This window comes from Mauremys reevesii, linkage group 15 (assembly GCF_016161935.1).
Source record: "Mauremys reevesii isolate NIE-2019 linkage group 15, ASM1616193v1, whole genome shotgun sequence".
NCBI lineage: Eukaryota > Metazoa > Chordata > Testudines > Geoemydidae > Mauremys > Mauremys reevesii.
Genome location: NC_052637.1, coordinates 27,095,597 through 27,116,782, shown reverse-complemented (window position 1 = coordinate 27,116,782; position 21,186 = coordinate 27,095,597). Strand labels below are relative to the sequence as shown.

Here is a 21,186-nt window from a genome sequence, read left to right as displayed (position 1 = left end):
ATGAATAGTCTCACAAATCCTCCCACCTCCAGGTTCTAATACACCCATGTGCAGGCCCTTGTGTCGCTGGTGGGTAACTGGAGTGTCACAGGAATCAGGGCCGCCCAGGGGGGGGCAAGTGAGGCAATTTGCCCCGAGCCCAGCAGGGGGGCCCCACGAGAGTTTTTCGGGGGCCCCTGGAGCGGGGTCCTTCACTCGCTCCGGGGGCCCCGGAAAACTCTCACGGGGGGGGGGGGGCTGCACTTCAGTGGCGGGTCCCGCTTCGGCGGTAATTCGGCGGCGGGGGGTCCCCGCCGTGGGTCTTTGGGGCACTTTGGTGGCGGGTCCAGGAACTGAAGGACCCCCCGCCGCCGACTTACTGCCGAAGCGGGGGCCCCCCACCGCCGAAGACCCAGGGTCCCCAGAATCCTCTGGGCGGCCCTGACAGGAATATAAGCTCAGCCCAGTGGCCCATCAAGGGAAGGCTAATGTTTAACTCTAATACCAACTAATAGTGAACATTTCATAGGAAGACAAACCTGCATCTCCCAAACATGCACTAGTTATCTAGGACAAGGTTCCCTGACATCCTAGGCAGCTGTATGTCTGCTTGTTTAAGCCTGGTGGGTACTACAATTCCCAGCAACCACTAGTACAATTTTCAATTAAGTTTATTTAAAGAAGGGTTTCAAAGGTCCTGGCCTTTCCCCAGAGAGCGTTTGGAAAAAAATACTAAAATCTGGCCCTGTGGGAATCTCCCACAGCTTTTCAGCCAGAGGGAGGAAGGCTGGTATCTCTGTGTCTTTCAACATAGCAAGACGTTTGGATAAAATCCATGGCCAAGATGTTTTTTCAATGGATGCCTAAAGTTAGTGTCCTAAATTGATATTTTAATTACCTGATTAAAAGCCTTGACACACAGCACACTTTCATTCTTTAGGGTGAAATAATCCAGGTAACTGTCAGCCCACAAAACAAGATTCCCCACATTCTTTCTATATTTTTTATCATATGTCGGAAGAAAATCAGTGCAATTAACTTCTGCAATCTAATTGTGAAGCTGGGGCCACATTCACATTCATTTTCTCTTCAGTGTGTCCATTCAGCAGATGACTCTTGCAAGTAATTGAAGTTGGTGCAGAGTCAGGGGATGTTTCCCAATTCCGCAGTCCCCTCACAACACAGCATTTGGTTGGTGAATTAGATCGGCACTTGCACCACAATGTCTTCGTGATTGTGCACTGCACTTCTGTCCTGATGGCTGCAGGTTAATAATGCTACATAATGCAGGGGATAAAATGCTCTATACGTGTAGCTGCCGTATTAGCCTATCCTAAAGGGCTGGCTATTAAGGTAGGAAATAAAGTTTTGATTCCATCAAAAGTGGGGAAAATAAGGCCTTAAAGCATCAGTGTTTCAGGGAGGGAAAGAATTTTGCTCAAATTATCAGGCCTCATTTTCCACTGAGTTACACCAGTGAAACTGAGAGGAGAATGCAGCCCCCAGTCTGCAAAACGGGGGATGTCTGACAAAAAAAGTCATTAAAATGCTAGTTGCTTCACATTGTTTGATTGCTTAGCGTGTATGGACTGAATGTCTGAGTTTCTGTATCTACTGCTTTGCTTAAATTCAGTTGCATTGGTGCAGGCTGGATCATCGTTTTCATTCAGGAGCCATCTTCTTTTCACCCATCACACTTCTTGGTTAGGTGCATTTTCTTCTACTTTTTCATCTGTAAAAATCAGGGGGGAAACTCTTGTGAGAACATCATTGATTCAATTCCCTCTTTACAAAAGAAATGTCTGAAGCCAGGTTAGTGGCAGCTGGGTGACGGCGAGCTTGCTCCTGCTCTATCTCACACCAGTGTAAATAAGGATCCCTGACAGTCAGTGACATTACACCAGTGTAAAATGGGTGTCAATTAGATCAGAACCAGGCCCGTGTGTATCTGGTTGGATACAGTACAGGCAAAGCACAGACTGTGGTGTGCCAGCTTCCCCTGCATGGCCCTGCCAAGGTACCTCAGCTCTGACCTAGTGGAACAGTCTCCAGGGCCGAGGTTCCATAGGGGCTGGTGTATGCTACAAAGGCTTTGCCAATACCATATAACTGCACTGGCAAAGCCCCTGAGGGAGACGCAGTGTGTTCCGACAAGAGGAATTCTCTGCCATTATAGTTCATAGATTTCTACATTCCAGGGCCAGAAGGGACCATTGTGAGCATCTAGTCTGACCTCCTATGTGACACAGGCCATTAAACTTGCCCAAAATAATGCCTTTTGAACTAGAGCATATCTTTTAAAAAAAAATCCAACAGTGATTTGAAAATGGCTATTGATGGAGAATCCACATAGTGCTTGTTCCAATGGTTAGTTACTTTCACTGTTAAAAATGTACATCTTATTCCAGTCTGAATAATTAAACCATCTCTCTGAACAACATAAATCATCCAGGCAAAAGTGCCCCTTTGCCAGAATAAGCTGCAGCTACACAGTTGTTTTGTCGGCATAGGTATGATTATTTTTTCTCACACCCCAAACGACAGCTATGCTGGCCAAACTTTACGGGGCAGACCTGGCCTCTGCCTGTAGCCTGTCGGTTCAAACTTCCAGTGATGAGTTGCAATGGGAGAGCGGGGTGGGTTGCCAGCACTGGAAGTGAACAGGACATTGCAGATGAGTATAGAGGGGCAGAGGCTGAGTTTTGGTAGGTTTAATATGCGTGGGTAGAGCTGTGTGGTGGTTTTAAGGAGTGGTTGGGGGAGGGTGGCAGCAGTGAAATAGGAGGTATGGGGTCCATCAGCTGAGCTGTATGGTGTCCCAGGACTGGCAGTGGGTGCTTTAGATCAGGAGTTAGGTACTTTTCACAGCTGTGTGTGCTCCTGGAACATATTCGCTTGGATTGCTGCAGGTCAGAACTGAGGTGTGTTTTGGCAGAGCTGCAGGGGAGAAGCACATATAGCCAGTCCATGCAATGCACGACATTGGGTTCTTATCAGCTTTTCATTGTGAAGGGCACTAAAATGTAACAAAGCAATAAAATCACATAGATATTGGGCTAAATTCAACTCTGGCACAATGCTACTAATTTCAGCTGAATTACACACTGGATGAACGTGACCCATGATTAGACAAAATATGAACAATGGAAAGGCTTACTTTGTCTCAAAATTGGAAGGAGAGTCTTTATTAGGTCTGCAAAATTCCCTCTGGCTGTTGCTAGGAAAATGAAGGGGGAAAGGGATTGGCATTAGAAAATGTACGAAACCATTAGATTATTTAATTTCAGGAACTATACTGCGTCATTGAAAACAGATTTTAGCAGTGCTGCCTTCACCGTGTTGACCAAGACAATGAATGAGAGGCAACATCCCATTGGGAGCACATACACAGGAGAGGATTATGTTTTGATTCTGACTGGGGCCAGTCACATGTTTCGGTGCAGCCCTCTGCATGCTTCCCTGGTCACTTGTATACCAGGGGCAGTGCTGTCTTGTGTGTGTTTGAAGTTCTTTGGGCTGGATTTGGCACTGCTACCCAATGCTTTACTTTAAATGCCATCTGAAATTTAGCAAGAGATTAACCCTTTGCCTGGCTTGAGACTAATTGCAAAGGGAAACATTTTCAAATATGCCTATGTTACTTAGGTTCCCTGGTCCCAATGACTTTCAGTGGAACTCAAAAACATCTCCTTGGGACGCTTTTAAATAATATTTCTCTGTTAATGAAGGGGCTGGACTTTAGTGGGGGCAGAATTGGACCGTTGAAGCTGGGAGTTACACCTCTCCAACATCATTATTTTGCAGGGTAGGACACATTCTATGGATATGACTGAAAAGCACAGAGTACTTTAGTGCAGGAAAAAGACACCCTTGATTGCCAGGAGAACGAGCAGAGACACTCTACTCTCCTGCTGTCTCTATTACAATTTCTCATTCTCTTTAGGGGGTGCAAGGTAAGGTCCGTTGGGTGTTACAGGTTTGCATTTGTTCATTTGTATGGAATCAGTCTCCACCAAGGATCATGCAAACTTCCCATTACGTTCTTGGGTGTAGCATGAAGTGTTAGGTTTCAGTCATGAGGACATATAGGCTGGAATGGACTATACCTAGTTTGTAGCATGGAGGGGTTCAAGTGCACACAAATACTGGCTTGGAGGGGAAGGATAGCTCAGTGGTTTGAACATTGGCCTGCTAAACACAAGGTTGCGTGTTCCCTCCTCAAGGGGCCCATTTAGGGAACTGGGGTAAAAATCTGTCGGAGGATTGGTCCTGCTTTGAGCAGGGGGTTGGACTAGATGACCTCCTGAGGTCCCTTCCAACCCTAATATTCCGTGATTCTAAATCAAGCCAGTAAGCTCAAGAGGAGAGTAAGGATGTGTCTACACTGCAAAAAGAGCTATGTTCTTAACTCAGGTTAAAATAGCAGTGAAGATGCAGCAACTCTGCCTTTAATTTGGGATAGTAGCTAAAGTGCAGGCCTAAAGGGATATGTCTACACTGCAGCTGGGCGCAGGCCTCCCAGCCTGTGTAGGCAGACTTGTGCTAGTAATAGCAGTGTGGACATTGTGGCTCAGGATCTCGAGCCCACCTGACCCCTGGGTGCGAGCTCAGGTGGCCAGCCCAATTCTTGCTGGAGCTACAACCTCCACATGGCTATTTTCACCATGATCGATTGAGCCCAGCTAGTGTGAGTCTGTCTGCCCAGGCTGGAAGGTTCACATTCAGCTGCCATGTAGACATAACCCAGGAGAACATGGGGTTCAATTTGAGCTGCTAATCCAAGTTGACATGTTTTCACTGCTATTTTAACCTGGACAAAGAGCTTTTCTTTTGCAGTGTAGACATATCCTTAAGCAGCAGCATTCCTCCCTCTTCTAAACTCATGGGATTGGTCTGCACTGGACATTTTAATCTCAAACTATTTTGTTACCAGTCAACGTGTGATAGCTAACACATTTGCAAAGGCTGGCATGGACACTCCCCACATGTTTGTTCCAGGCTACCTCCATTAAGTGTGGATTAGCTGAGTTTGTGATACTAGCTCCTAGCAAGTGACTTTTTGAAACTCAGCAGATGCAGACAGAACAGGCTTCGCCCTTAATGTGTGTCAGACTGTACCTCGCTGGCGGTGCCTGTAGTATAGAACAGCTGCAAAACAGCAGAGAACCAGAACAATGAGCACTAGAATGGTGGCAACATGCTCTTTCATGGTCTTCGGAATTTCCTGATCTTTCGTGGTCTTCGGAATTTCCTGATCTGGAAAAAAAAAAACAAGTGTGTTAATAAGGACTCAAAAAACATTATGGTGACAACCAAAGCTGTAGCTTGTTTAAAGCAGTAATTCACAGCAGGAGGACTTGTGGGTCCTATGGTACATTTGGCAGATGTTGATGGTAACTTTTGTGATCTTGTTTTCAGCATACTTGGAGGAGAATTTTCAAAAGTGCCTAAATGATTTAGTTGGAGCCTCAGTTGACTCCAATAAAACATAAGCAGCTACAGGCTAGGTCCAGAAAGAGACTTAGGCAACTTGTTACCCAGTGCAATCCACAGCCCTGAGTTAGGCACCCAACTCTGTGTGCAATGCTTGGGGACAGTTAGGAGCCTAAGAAAGGGATCTGCAAAAGCCAGCACACTGAGCGAGGAGCTGCCTAAGCTACCCGATGGGAAATACTTTGGTACCAATCTCTATGTGGGATTCACAGACGTGAACCCTCTGATAGTGTCAGATGCTTAAGCCCTTTCTTGTTCAAAATGCACTGCCCACACTGCTTTGTACTATAAAAAAATCTAGACTAATCTAGCATATGAAGCAGAAACATGTGAGATATTATTCAAAAATCTCTGCTTTACCTGCATACAGCTATTCCTGGAACAATATGTCGGTGGTGCTCAATAATAATGGCATTAGAACTAGTACTCTGAGAACTGCCAGTCACCCCCTTCTAGCCAGGGAACAAGAATTCTGCACATGACACCTGCTAAAGTTTCATCATCAGGAGACGATTGATTTGTGTCTAAAACTCGAAGTATTTCTGCTATATCTTATACCTGGGGTTGAAGTAAAATGAAGGTAATCGGTGACTGCTTTGTCAGCACTGAGGCACTTGGTTTTGTTTCTCTTGGTGTGCACATCATACAGCACAGCGCAGCAATACTTGGAGGCAGTTAAGGTGGGTGTCTCATGGAGAGTGCTGGTAAGGCTGGTTAAGCCACCTTCTGCTTCCTCAGATACCAGGGTTGCATTGCCCGTCAGGTTATTCTCGTGGCCATCAATCCAATGGACCTGCCTTTGTGGATGCCCTGTAGGTGACAGGCAGGCGAGCTTTCTTCCATTCCAGGTGAGGCTAGGCTCAATTTCAGGAGCTGAAAGAAACACAGTGTTGATTCTGGCTTGTGCAATAGCCATTGCTTTTTGAGGGCCTGATTCTGCACCACTGAAATCATTGGATGAAGGATTGGGTCCACAACAACTGAATGATTTATGCCATTTGCAAGCATTTAGAATCATCTGAATGTTGCTTTCCTGAGTGATTTCCTCAACGGGTGACTAGGGGTCCTAATTAACAGCTAACCTATGGGTCAAATTCAGCCTTGGTGTGTGTGAGTAACTCCCCTGAAGTTCAGTCGAGGATGAATTGGCCCTAGAACTGTGTAACAACAGACCTGGCTGGATTTCTGTGGGGACGGAGCTAAAGGATCTGGTGCAAGGGTGGGTTATAACTGCACCTTGTACCATACGTTATGAGTACCGCTGTGGGAAAGAGAAAGTGACAATAAAAGAAAAGTGGATTGAGGAGTCACTAAAGATTCTGGAGATGGCAGGGAATTTATAAACAAAAATGGTTTCTGCCAGGGTGGTTTGGGTGTCCCTTTATACCTGATTGATTTCTCAGAAAGTCTCATTACAGATCCCAGGTCAGGCTTCCTCCACAGCTCTACCAATGCATCACAGCCCTCTCTGGCAGCATTTATCTATTCCTGTGCTGCTGTACATGGGCTAAATAGTGGCTTTGCCCAGAGCAAAAAGCAGCATGTAGCCGCAATGACCCAGGAGCAGACTTGGAACTCAGAGATTCACAATATGGTCCCCGGTTTCCTAAGGGCTCAAGGGAGAGGGAAGACAGGGGGGATATGATCCCCTGTGTGCCGTGAGTTTACCTGCAATCTCAAGGGTTGCACATCCTGTGTCTTCCCCATCGTCAGAATAAATATGCCATTGATAACCTCCTTGATCAGTTGCTTTAACTTCCTGTATGTGCACTTCAGAAACGTTGTGCTGTAGCACCAACCGAATTCTTCCCTTTTCAATGGAATCATTTTTTATCCACGTGTTAATAACAGTTTCTAAGCACGAGTTCTGTTTATTACAGTTGTCACAGTGCTTAACTACCATGTTTGTAATCTTACTTTTGCCAAAACATGAAATTACTCCCGTTTTGTTATATTCTGTCTTGACAACACTGCAGTTGAAGGGTGCAAGTTCTGAGGGAGGCAGGGGGGAAAAGGAACACAAATTACTACTCAAGCAGAAATCATTAAGTGAAAAACAAGTGTTTGATTGCTAAAATATAGAAAAGGTTTAAGTGGAGAAAACTTGTATCCGTTAGAGATCATTTGGTCATATTCTGTCTCAAGTTACACCTGAGCAACCCAACATAAGCAAATATGTGTAACTGAGCACGGAATTTTAATTTGGGCTAAACTAATCTCTAATGTAATTCCACTGATGTCTGTGGAATTATACCTGGGATGAATGTGCCCTAAGATGACAGACAACTGATGGCCAGCAGTTACGTCTACTTTACCCAAAGAGCATTTCCAGTGGAGGGAGTAGCACTGTTACCATATTAGCACATCTTAGTCTCAGCCTTAGTCTGGGATCTTGGGGCTCTGTAGACAGGGGTGCTACCTGGAGAGCCAAAGTGGAACTTCCTTATTGGCTGAGCCAGTGGGAGCAATGACCAGCCTGTCTGAGCTGTGTGTCACTCTGCAGAGCTCATAGGAGACATATGGGATATAACGATTGCTCTAAAACCGATCTGCAGGCTGATTCCAAACCACGCTGGATGTGGTGGGAGTGGAGCTAGAGGGAAGAGGTGATGCTGTGGTTTGCAGTATCCCTTTAGGCTATCAGTACTGTAATGTCTCTTCTTGCCAAGCTGCTAGTCCCTCTCCACGGAAGGCTCTAGGTTCAGTTCTTTCCAAGTAGCCTAACTTGGTTTCCTCCTTGCCCTCGCCCCAGCTCATTGGGTTGCTGGTTTTAATTGTTAACAGTTCAGCTTTCACCTTGGAGCATAAAAAAACATATTGTGTGGTGAGAGACAAACACAGTAAAATGAGGTAACTTACTGCTGTCAGAGGCACTTGAGGAAACGGACAGGAACAGGAGACAGACAGCTGTTTTCTGGAGGGAGCCCATCAGGTCTCAGATGTCTGAGCTCCTGAGGTGAAAGATGCTGCAAACGTCCAGCGTTTTGGTATTATTCTATCAGAGCAGAAGAGGTGACATCAATTTCCTGGGTATAACTTAATTTACAGCCTTTAGAATTCCCATCCCCTTCTCATCCTGTTTTATCTCCTTTTCACCAGCAACAAAACAACCCATCACCACAGGTCTTTTGCCAAAAGAAGAACCCATTGTACAACACAGCAAATGCCTTTGGATGATGACTGGGCAGCACAGGGAGGCAGCTCAATCTAGTCACGGACGGGGGTTGGCAGTGGGGGCACTTGGGTTCTGTTGCTGATTCTGATGCCGTGTGACCCTGGCTTAGACTGTCCCTGACCCTGGTGACCACTCCCACAGCCCACCCTGGCCTCATGTCTTGGGCACAAAGGAATGCAAGCAAGAGCATGGAAATGGTGATTTTCAAAGTGTACGTCTCAGCAAAACCTGAATGGAATTTCCTGGAGCGGGGGAGGGAAGGCCCTTCTCCAGTCTGAGGGGTTTCCCCCTTCTCATATATCAAAGGCCTACTACAAACAAGGGAGGTGGGGGAGCTTCTCAAAAAAACAGCCACAAGAATAATTTATACTAGAAAGTGTTAGGCATCCTAAATGTAGGGATTGCTACAAACCCTATCGTGCTAAAACCAAGAGGAATGTGGCTTCAAATCTGCTGTGGATTAATGACTTCTAAGGACAAGCGGGTAATTGTCTCTATGGCCCAGGCAACCTTGGTGTCTGTGCTGAAGTGGTGGCAAGGGTGCAGTGCAGTCATGGTGCAGGTGTCTGCCATGTGGACATCTGTCCTGCAGGAATTTGGCCTGAGAATCGTTACTAAACCACCGCTGAGCAGTTTTCAGACTCTAATAACTTCCCTGCACTGCTACCATGGCTGAGATTTGAACCAGTGACTCAGGTGCTAAGCTTCTGGATTCTCCATCACTATCCTGAGCCCCACTGAGCTCTCAGAAAATAAGAAACATAAGTCACATTTATTCTTCATCTGAATTTGGTGATGCTAAATAATGAAATTCCTGTACTTTTCTTCTTAAACCACCGGAGGGCGCGCTGTGTTCAGTTAACAAGTGACAATGCACAAAATGTATGTTGTTTTGCACTTCTAATCTTTGCAAGTTAAAGGTGCCCTATCCTCCTGTCTCAGGCTACTAGTGCCTCCTAAGGACGTTCCTCTCTGTGTTTCACAGCGCTTAAGTTTATGGAGGATGCTGTACATAAATAAATGTCATTATTTAGAGGGCTGCTGTTAACTTGAAAACAATCTTATTTTTCTCTGAAAAATTTGGACCCACTATTCTTACAAGGTTATTATCACTGAACAAAGTTAAAAAAAATATTTTTCTCTATGTTTTCAGTATATTTATTTGTATATAGTCGATTTCACTGTTTCCCCTAAACAGTCTATTGGCCATGATCTTGTAAAAAATTAGGCAGATGCTTAACGTCACTGAGCTCAGTTAAGGGAATTACTCATAAAGATCCTTACAAGCATCAACCAGGGAACAGAAATGTCCTTATAACGTTGTTAAAGGAATTTAAGCAAACATTTCTGGACATACTATTTCAAAGGTGGGCTAGCAGAAGCTAGTCAAATTGAGTCAAATTTTAAAAAATCAAGTTGGCTGATGTCAAACCCCAATGAACAGTGCCATTAAATCCAATGGAAATTAACAATTCTTTGTGTGTGAAATCTTATGGGTACAGTCCATATTTTTTTTTCAATTCTAGACTACCCATCTGTCTTTTTGTTACTCACAGGTTTGCCGGAATGATTAGCCTACATGACTAGAGAGGCCTCTTAGTTTGGCCTGAAAAAAGCCATCATTTTAGAGGCATTCAAAGGTGTCTGGAAATGGTGGTCCATTTCAGTTTACATGTGCCAGACTTACAAAAATGAAAAAAATCGCAGACTCTCTATGTCAAGTTTTGTCGCAAGGAAATTATCACGGCTCTGATAGAAACCCCCCGAACAGGGAAGCTTACAGCAAAAACAACAACTAATAATTAACTAGAGAACCCAGCCTAGAGGTAGGAGAGAGGAGCAAAGGTGGGTGATCCTAGGACCTGTTCCTGCGAACCCTTAAACCCAGGACTTGTAACTTCACCCATTGACTTCAATAGGATACTCCCATAAGTGAGGTTGCTTAAGTGTTTTGCAGGATACTGGGCCTTAGTTGAGATTAGTTGTCTCCTTCATGACCTATGTACGTACTTCTTGTTGTTTATCTTGGGCTCTTGTGTAATCTTTATCTTGGTTTTCAGTCTGTAACAGTACAACTACCCTCATTTCAGGCTGTGTTTGCTACTCTCCAGCACTGTACTGGAGAATTTGTACCTTGGATCTGCCTCTTTCTTACCTTTGGCTACTTCTTGCTCTTATTTTTAATTCTGCACAGGTCTGTACATTGCTCGTTCTTTCCTGCATGGCTCAAACTCTTCAGTATAGATTCTTATCTCTGGAAACACTTTCAATGTCCTCCCTGTCACGTTGATGAAAATCATGGATTTGAATGTAGTGCCCAGGAAAGGGTTCCCTTAAGACTGAGCCAAACTTAGCGTAGGAAGCTGATGCTGGGCAAACTTCTCCCACAGGCTCCATTAACACACCTCAATCCCATCCTGAAACATTTACTTATTCTGCTACTAAATCTGCACACAGCTTTGCCAGTGCTCCTCAGCCCTGACCTGCAGCACAGCTGTTCCATTCCTAGGCCCACAGCTCTGCCAAAGTATCTCAACGCTGATCTGCAGCACCAGCTTTTTTGCCTACACACAACAGTGCCAATGTACCTTCATTCTGGCTGAAACCAGAGACAAAGGGGATCCTGCAACAATGAACTGATGAGAAATTTGTACATGGATTTTCACAGACCAACATTTACCAATTTCTCACAGCTCTGACATTGATTTGTGAGCCGTATACCACCCTGTACAGATGTTGTGGCCTGTTCTGTATATTCTGTGTGGATTTCACAAAATGTGTATGAAATATTTGGACAGCTCTACAAGGTTTTCACGTGGGGTGTTTTATTCAGACCAGTAGAATCAGGCATGCGCTTAACTAAACTTTTCATTAATGCCAAGATCTACTTGTCCTTAAAATAGATACCTCGATAAAAATGGTGAGGAGGGAACCAGGAATCTGAATTAATAAGTCATGCAGCAAACCTGAAGGGGCCATCACTAGAACGGCACAATCGGGGAGTGACATGACACACTCGGCCCCCAGTTTTTGCACCGTCCTATGCCTTGACGTGACCTCATTTTCCATCCAGCCCTTAAGTTAACATATTGTACAATACCAGATACCTACAAATAAAATGATTAGACCGTGACATAAATCAGAGCATTCAGCTAGAATTGCCAGTAGCTGTTAGGGGAAATCATTTCACTAGACTGAACTTTCTGCTCCATCAGTATCAGTGAAGTGTGACATTTAACTTTGCCTTATCAGCTGTGCCAGTGTTCTTCAGGTTGGGTCTGTTCCCAGGTGCAGAACTTAGCCACTCTTACAACCTGTCCTGGGCTGAGCACCTTCCTCAGGGTCTTTAACTCCCATTGATGTCAATGAGAGTTGAGGCTGCTCAGGACTAGGCTGTTCATAGTTAGGGTCTGATTTCCCCACCTTTACCCCAGTGCAAGCTTGGAGGAACTCTGTGAAGTCAATGGATGTAACACCCGTGTCTAACTGATGAAGGTGAAGGGAAGATTAGGGCCCCATAATTTATTTCATGGCATTTTGCTCTCCAAGGGAAACTGAAAAGTTTATCATTTGCCAGCCCAGGCCCCACAGATCTCAGCTGCACTCCAGACTCCAGGCACCTCTGACCACTGGCAGAGGTTTGGGAACAAGGCTGAGCTTCAGGCTGTTTTTCACGGTCTAAGAAGCAGTTTGCACGTCCCTACTCAACTGGCCTGATTCTGTGAAATCAGGGCTGAGCCCTGCCAGCTGACAGTGACACCAATGGCAGTTGAGGGTGTGGAGCTGAGAGATAGATGGAGCCATAAATCACCTTTGAATTCTTCACCAAGGTCACAAGGAGGTTTGGCTACTAAATCCTTGGGCGGAATTTGTCCCTAGTGTACATGGGTGCAACTTACATTGACTACAGGGGGCGCTGCACCTGCTTATGCCTGGATGAATTTAGGACTACAAGCCAACGCTGAACTCAGTAGTGTCACATGTAAATCAGTGTAGCTCTGACTTCAATGGCACAATGCCAATTTACACCCGATGAGGAACTGATCCTAGATGTTTAATCATATCTCAGGAGGCACCAGAGGTGAAGCTATTCCAGCAAAAGTCAGCAGGATATTAACAAGATGCTCTGGACTTTTCATGTCCATTTGTCAATAAAAATGGATTAAAAAAAAAAGATAAGCCAGAGTCACTAACATGGGACCTTTTAAGGTATGGTAGAGAATTAAAGACTGCCATGCAGGGGCCTGGAGAACAGCTCCTACCTGTCTAGGGCTGAAAGATGTTAATACAGAGATAGATGCATATCATTAAGGAGCACTGATATTAAGTGTGGTTAGTGTTGAATGCAAAGTTTTGTAACTTGAATAAAGACACATGTAAGGCCCCACCTACACTGTAAAAAGCCCCTGGTTGGTGATTCCACTATGGTTACTGCCTGACACAGTTAGCCACATGGTTCAGGCTTGCAGTGTAGGGAAAGGGGAAAAAGGTGATCCAGGAAACTACAGGCCTATTAGTTTGGCCTCAGTTGTATGCCAGGTCTTGGAACAAATTTTGAAAGAGAAAGTAGTTAAGGACATAGAGGTAAACACCAATTGGGATAAAATGCAACATGGTTTTACAAAAGGTAGACCGTGCCACACCAACCTGATCTCCATCTCTGAGAATGTAACTGATTTTTTAGACAAAGGAAATGCAGTAGATCTAATCTACCTGGATTTTAGGAAGGCATTTGATACAGTTCCACATGCAAAATTATTAGTAAAATTGGAGAAGATGGGGATTGATATGAGAACTGAAAGGTGGATAAGGGACTGATAAAAGGAGAGACTACAGTGGGTCATACTGAAAGGGGAACTGTCAGGCTGGAGGGAGGTTACTAGTGGAGTTCCTCAGGGATCGGTCTTAGTACCAATCTTATTTAACATTTTTATTACTGACCTTGGCACATCAAGAGAGGTTTTTCCAATAGAAACAGGGAAGTGTTACTACTGTTATACAAAGCACCTTTGAGAACTCATCTGGAATACTGTGTGCAATTCTGGGCTCCCATGTTTAAGAAAGATGAATTCAGACTGGAACAGGTTCAGAGAAGAGCTACTAGGATGATCTGAGAAATGGAGAACCTACCTTATGAGAGGAGACTCAAAGAGCTTGGCTTGTTTAGCCTAACCAAAAGAAGGCTGAGGGGAGAGATGACTGTGCTCTGTAAATACATCAGAGGGATAAATACCAGGGAGGGAGAGGAGTTATTTAAGTTAAGTGTCAATGAGGACACAAAAACAAATAGATATAAACTGCCCATCAACAAGTTTAGCCTTGAAATTAGATGAAGGTTTCTAACCATCAGAGGAGTGAAGTTCTGGAGCAGCCTCCCAAGGGGAGCAGTGGGTGGCAAAAAACCCAACTGGCTTCAAGACTGAGCTTGAGAAGTTAATGGAGGGGATGGTATGATGAGGGATGGGGAGGGCTCTGAGTTGCTACAGAGAATTCTTTCCCAGGTATCTGCCTGACATGCTCAGGATCTAACTGATCTCCATATTTGGGGTCACGAAGGAATTTTTCCCCAGGTCAGATTGGCAGAAACACTGGGGGTGGTGGTTCACTATCCTCTGCGGCATGGGGCACGGGTCACTTGCAGGTTTAAACTAGTGTAAATGGTGGATTCTCTGTAACTTAAAGTCTTTAAACCATGATTTGAGGACTTCAGTAACTCAGCCAGAGGTTAAGGGTCTATTACAGGAGTTGGGGGTGGAGGGAAAGATTCTGTGGGCTGCGATGTGCAGGTCAGACTAGATCATGATGGTCCCTTCTGACAAAGTCTATAAGTAAGAGTTCCTCCTGCATGAACTGAATTCCTAAATCCCATGAATCCTTGTACTTTGCCACAGCATGATTTGCTTAGCCAAAGCGTATCCTGTTTTTTTTAAGTTGACTAAAACCTTGCAGTGTAATGGGACAGATAAGTGAGATATCTCATATTTTGTATGATGTCCCTCGCTCAGCCACACACACATTTCTTGTGTCTCCAGACTTGGGCTGGAAAACTTGGGAGGGTTTTTCTGATAAGCCTCCCTTCTGCTGAGGCTACCCTGGGGTAGCTCCTCTGAAATTAATGTGATGGGTTTGGCCCCCTGTGAACTGCCTTTTGCAGAAGCACAAGAGCAAATATCAGAAATGAGGGGCGGGAAAGCGGGGAATTAACCAAAGAAGGAAAGGAGTTTGGGAGATAACGAATCAGACTCTCTGGCCCTAACTAGATAGCTCGGAGCTCAGATAGCAAAGGATTATGAGTCCAAGAATTTTGTTCATCAGCTGCAACCTTTTCATGTCTCTCGTTTTCCCCTGGTTTGACTTTATTTCTTGCATTTCATTTGCTATACACAAGCCCTATGTTTATTAAGACGGAAATAAACAGATTAACCTAGTGGTCCAGAGTTCAGTCTTTTCATACTGGGAAGATACAATGTTGATACAATGTTAATAAAGGGTCACATCCTGCAACTCTTACTCTGGCAAAGCACCCAGTGAAGTCAGGGGGATTTTTCCTGAGTGAACACTTAGGACTGCAGGGTTTGGCTTGGTAAAAATAAAACTCATGATTCGAAAGTGCTTCCCAAATATTATACAGATAATTCTCACAGCCCAGTTGTGAAGTAGGGTTTGAAATACCCTATTCTACAGACAGATAAACTGAGGCAAAAAGGGCCTTGCTCAGGATCACAAGGTGATTCTATGGCAAAGGGAAGAATACAAAGCAGAGGTGAAATAATGGTTCCTATTGAAATTAATAGCAAAATTCCCATTGGCATCCATGGAGCCAAGATTTCAGCTAAGGAGTCCCAATCTTACACTGCTACTCTGATGACTAAACCCCACTTCCTCCCACCTTAAATCATGGAGGCTTGCACGAACAAGGCCGGGGAACCAGTTCTTAGTACGGTGAGTGACAAGCAGAGGGATAAATTCATTCCTTGTGCAACCCTTTGATGTCAGGAGAGTTACATCAGTGACTAATTTGTGTCCATCTGTACAAAGGGGCATGGAGGACAAGATGTCCACTCAATGTGCAGCGGCAGGCTAAAAAGACAACAGAATGCTGGGAATCATTAATAAAGGGATGGATAATATGACAGAAAATATCATATTACCTCTATATAAATCCACGGTACGCCCAAATCTTGAATACTGCGTGCAGATTGTGGTCACCCCATCTCAAAGATATATTGGAATCGGAAAAGGTACAGAAAAGGGCAACAAAAATGATTAGGGGTATGGAACAGCTTCCATATGGAGAGAGATTAATAAGACTGGGACTTTTCAGCTTGGAAAAGAGACGGCTAAGGGGGAATATGATAGAGGTCTATAAAATCATGACAGGTATGGAGAAAGTAAATGAGGAAGTGTTATTTACTCCTTCTCATAACACAAGGACTAAGGGTCACCAAATGAAATTAGTAGGCAGCAGGTTTAAAACAAACAAAAGAAAGAGCATAGTCAACCTGTGGAACTCCTTGCCAGAGGATGTTGTAAAGGCCAAGGCACTAACAGGGTTCAAAAAAGAACTAGATAAGTTCATGGAAGATAGGTCCATCAATGGCTAATAGGCAGGGATGGTGTCCCTAGCCTCTGTTTGCTGGAAGCTGGGAATGGTGACAGGGGATGGATCACTTGATGATTATCTATTCTGTTCATAACCTCTGAAGCACCTGACATTGGTCACTGTGGGAAGACAGGATACTGGGCTAGATGGACCATTGCTCTGACCCAGTATAACCGTTCTTATGTCCTTATGACAAAGGAGAGATGGTGTTTAGGAGGGTGATAGACAATTAACAGGCTCCATATCTCCCCTACAATATATAAATGCACCTGCATTTCACAACCCCCACTGCACTTGCACACCAGGTGTTCATCCCATGACCTTTTTGGTGTCTGCTACAACAAATGGATAGGTGATGTGGATCTGGAGATCTCTGCTTTCCAGGGGGTTGACAGAGATCCCAGCAGATCACCAGTTAAATAAGGAGGCTGCTATCAGCCTTTTAAAAGGTAACTTGCTCCAAATTTCAGATCCCCTTTGGTAGTGGCAGAATCAGACTTGCTGAAGAATTCAGGGATTGTTGAATTCCTCACACTCCAGTCTAAGTACCTGCTAGCTGTGAGATTCAATCCATAAACACTGTACAACAAATAGAACAAAATGTGAGCTATTGAAAACAACAAGGAAATCGAGCCAACAAAAAATAGCCTGCCCCAGAAAAGTCTTCCTTGGATTGTCACACCGAGTCTGCAGCTTCGTTCTGGCAGTCCTAGCTGGGTTTATATTCACTTGAAGGGTCCTTCCTGCTGAGTTACAGCTGAAATTAATTGGGACCCATTAACTCAACTGGGGAAAACACTTTTCCCTGTCAATCACTCTACAAAATAAGCGCTACTGCCCTAAAAGAAAACCTGCAAGATGACAAGAAAGAACGACACACAACATGGCTCTGAGACAAACAAAACAGCGAAATCAGCAATTTACTGGGGTGACGGGATTCTGTGGGGAAGCTGTATTAGACTCCGTGGGAAAGAATGCAAAATAAACTGAATATTTTAAAGCACATTTGCTCAAACCACTGGCTATTACTCAAGAGTTGTTTACTGCTTGCAGCCTTTAAAGCGATTTTAAATGAAAAGAGATGTGGCTGTGTGGAAAGTTAATTTCAAGTCAATACATCCCTGCAAACTAGATTGTTACTGGTTTGCTTCCAGCCCTGCTGCAGTCACAACAGATCTCCTTAGAATATAGCAGTAGGTACACTAGCAGTATAAATCCATGCTGTAATGTAATGCTCAGTGCCTGCTACTTCTCCTAATCAAGAGTTGCAAGAATTTTAATTGTAAAGTTATGACAAACTATTTAAAACCATTCCTTTGCAAAACATCTACAAAATAACCACTTTGGGGAAAGGGGTCATCCCCTTTCCAAAAACACCACTAACAGGATATGGCAAATAGCATCAGTGTGATGGGACACTCACCTGAAGATTAAAATTCTGGATGTGTTATAGTGATTCAGGACCTGACTGTCCATGCTTTGACCCTTGTATGGTTATTCACACCTGTGTAAAGTGGCTGTAAAATGGGACCGTTTTGATAGGGTAACATTTTTTTACCCACTTTGCACAAGTATAAATGATGCGAAGACAGGAGAGAATTATGCAAAAGTTTTGCTAAACAGCACTCAAATGCAGAACATTTGTAGCACACCTATGTCACAAGTTGCTTCTTTGCCACAAAACAAGGTGGTGTGTTTTTACATGGTTAGCAATCTCAATATAAACACCTACTGCAGACTATAATTTTTACCTCCATGTACCTAGTTGAAGTAAATCTCAGGTTAGGGGTGTTTGACCTCAACTAATTACAAAGAGGTAAAACTACAGTGTCTTGCATGTCGATTTAGCTATCACAAAGTACAAAACAATGTACAAATATTTTGCAATGAATACATATTCTTAGTCTCATCTCATGCCAGGTAAAAGCAATCTTAAAACATTTGGGAAAATACTCAAGGTTGCAGAGAATTGTTTGCACATCCTAAGCAACATGCATAGAACACAAGCAACAGGGAACTTCCTTATACAGCATATGTTCTAGAAGAGTGAGTTGCTTAGCTGATAACTTAGATTTTCAATACAAATTCCTAACTAACTGTTTAAACTGGAAACCAGCAAGCTTTGTAATGGAAAAAAAAACAATCTGGCTGTCACTTGTTCAGACCTAGGAAAAGAATAACCTAGTACAGTACCTGAAAGCTGACAAGCATCCAAACTAAGTTTTCGATCCGTGACTGCTTCGTTCCCTAGTAAAGTCACTTCCAGCAGCTGGCAATCTTGCAAGAGGAGGACTTCAGCTGTAAGCTATTAACTTTCCCACTCCAGTTTATTCTGCAGATGTTTCAGCCCATGGGGTTGTTTTCATAGCCTGGCAGGTGAGTAGAAGCTGGGATTTTCCTGCTTCGTGTTGTTTATCTTTGAGCTTGGATATGAAATGAAAGCACTGGATTTCCCATCATAACACCAAGGGACTTTCACTTTCATTCCTATAGCCAGCACTTTTACCTAACTAAATATGAACTGGTACGATCTTTCAGTGCTGGATACAGATAGAGGAATTAGAAATCATTGTTCAGGTCAAGAAAAGGTGAGGCTATGCCAGTGGCTTTCGAGTTGTGGGAAGGACACAATTGCGGAAAAAAGGGAGAAATGACTCAGTGTCGTAATTAAGCACATTATCTGTATTTGTAGAGCTGGTTCTTACATGGGTGCTTGGCTGGTGCCATAACTTTAAGCAATGGGGGAACAACAGTAGGGTGGACTGGACCCCGGACTGGACCTCAGACTAGGACCCCTGTTCCCTGGGACCTCTTTCTAGCTCTGCCACTGATTGGCTGTGTGACTCTGGGGAAGTCTAGTGAACTTCCCTGAGTCTCAGGTTCTCTGTTTGTAAAATGATGCTCACCAGCCATGGCAGGACGATTTGAGATGTACTGATGAGCAGCACCATCTGTACAAGTATTCTTATTGTTTAAATGGAAACGGTAGGTAGCATTATTCTGCAATGTCCTCTTGAGGGAGGGAGTGCGGCTTGATGGGTTTGAGCAAGGACTCCTGGGCTCTATTCCTTATTGCCTCACACTCTGTCATGTGGCCTTTGTGTGCCTCAGTTTACCCATCTCTAAAATGGTTCACAAAGGTATTGGGAGGTTGCATTCCTTACTCAGGTGAAATGCTCAGAGACCCAAGCAGAATCATCCCCAGTGTTTGTAAAGTGCTTTGAGATCCCTGGAGGAAAAGCTAAGCATTAACTACTACTGACATCAGTGAGGGAGAGGGGCATGTATCAGTTTCCAGAAAAACAAACAACAAATCAGTATAGGCTCAGGCACAGCAGTCTCTCTGGCAGTGCTTTAGGCTGCCAGCATATGGTTTGAACCAAATGTTCCCAGTGGATCTCAGCTGCGTCCCAGACCAATGAAACCTTCCGAGGCAGCATGTAGGGAATGGGAATGGGATGAGTGATTCATGCAAAGTGTAGACTCAAAACACATGTTGCTCTGCTTTCGTGTCTGCTGTTTGCACTGCCACGTATATGTACAGCAAGAGACGATAGAACAAGAAATCCCAGAAAGCCATTTCTGGACTCTCATCTGGTTCAATGTGGCTTGGAGATGGAAGAGTGGCAATGAGTGGTGGATTTAAGTAATAATGGTGGATTCCTTTAGAAAGATTCTGCCACATTTCAAAGTGCCTTATTGTATGGTCATTTTCTCAGGCAAGTGGGCCCAGATCCTCAAAGGCATTTAGTTGTATAACCTGCACTGATTTCATTGATTTAGGAACCTAAATACGTTGGAGGATCTGGCCCACGGTTGCTAATTCCTAGCATGTGGTACTAAGATCTCAAGAGGGCTCCTGACACAGACACTGACTCAACAAGGTTGTGTATCCACCAGCAGAAGGCAGAGGATTGAAAAAGAAATCCCAAACTCAGACTCCAATATATAGGAGTCGCTGCTTGGAAACTTTGGGGATGAACACACCTTGAGTGGAACAGGGAGGCTGGAGAGTTTGGTCTAGAACAGGAGATGTGGGAATCCTGGGTTCCACTCCCGACTCTGTCAATCTCTGGCCACACAAAAGCAAGTTCTTGTCCTCCAACACAACACCCAGATGAATAGGCTTTGTCCAGGGGCCTATGCATGGAGTTGAGAGGATGGAATCCTCCCTCCTTCACCCTGTATCCAAGGTATATGGAGCAGCCAGGTAGCCACTACAGTGGTTTTCCCAAGCCTAACTGCCATGGCCCAGGCCCACTGCCTCTCCTACTCCCATGTCCCTTGCCACAGAGAAAGCCCACATGGCGCAGTGCTCTGTGGGTGGAGGGAGACTTCACCCTGTTTCTTGACAGAGATGAAAACCATGCTCTGCACCAGCATAGGGGATGAATCCCGGCTGGCACATTTTAAAGCAACTGGACATTTTATATTAAAGTGAACGGACACTCAAGCAGCACTATAGGGTCAGCAAATGGGTTGCCATTTCCTGGAACACATCCACAAGAGCTGTCCCAGTGATGCCAATGGAATTATGTGTGTGAGTAAGGACTGCAAATGCTACTTGCAGACTCAGGCTCCAGGACAGAGGGGATTGCCCTCCTAAGATCAGAGGGGTGCATTTCCCTTTGACTATCTGCTGTCAAGTTTTAAGGCCAGGAGCTTCCTTCACACCTCATTTAAACCCGGCTTGTTTGCCATTTTTGTCTCCTAGAGTAGGAGCCCTTCTGGTATAAACATTTTCATCCAACACCTTGTGCTTCTACAGCTCGAGTTGTGTCTTTCTGCCCATTCCTTTCGGCTCTTGTGTGGCAAGAGCTTCTCCCAAGCACATGAAATGAAACATGGGACTGGGTGCTAGTCTTTGCTTCCTTAATCACTTCCTTTGCATCTGATCATGTTCAGTGGATGTTGTGAGACTCCTCTTCCCCCTCCC

At 44.4% G+C, this 21,186-nt stretch overlaps 1 protein-coding gene across 5 annotated transcripts; it reads right to left on the bottom strand.

The window, feature by feature from the left end:
• Positions 1 to 300: 300 nt before the first annotated feature.
• On the bottom strand, positions 301 to 18,805 carry LOC120383703 (CD276 antigen-like). 5 transcript variants are annotated; one of them, XM_039501894.1, is made up of 7 exons: positions 18,444 to 18,805; positions 8,332 to 8,467; positions 7,141 to 7,464; positions 6,031 to 6,345; positions 5,098 to 5,208; positions 3,137 to 3,196; positions 301 to 1,711 (listed from the first exon to the last, which is right to left on the bottom strand). In XM_039501894.1, exons 2-7 carry the CDS (start codon positions 8,399 to 8,401, stop codon positions 1,671 to 1,673), a joined length of 921 nt encoding a protein of 306 aa, XP_039357828.1. In that variant the 5' UTR covers positions 8,402 to 8,467; positions 18,444 to 18,805; the 3' UTR covers positions 301 to 1,670. The 5 variants fall into 5 exon arrangements, with proteins under 5 accessions (XP_039357828.1, XP_039357824.1, XP_039357825.1 ...); XM_039501890.1 differs by having other exon boundaries at positions 5,098 to 5,235; positions 18,444 to 18,802; XM_039501891.1 differs by lacking the exon at positions 18,444 to 18,805 and adding an exon at positions 16,903 to 16,946 and having other exon boundaries at positions 5,098 to 5,235.
• Between the last annotated feature and the right edge of the window lie 2,381 nt (positions 18,806 to 21,186).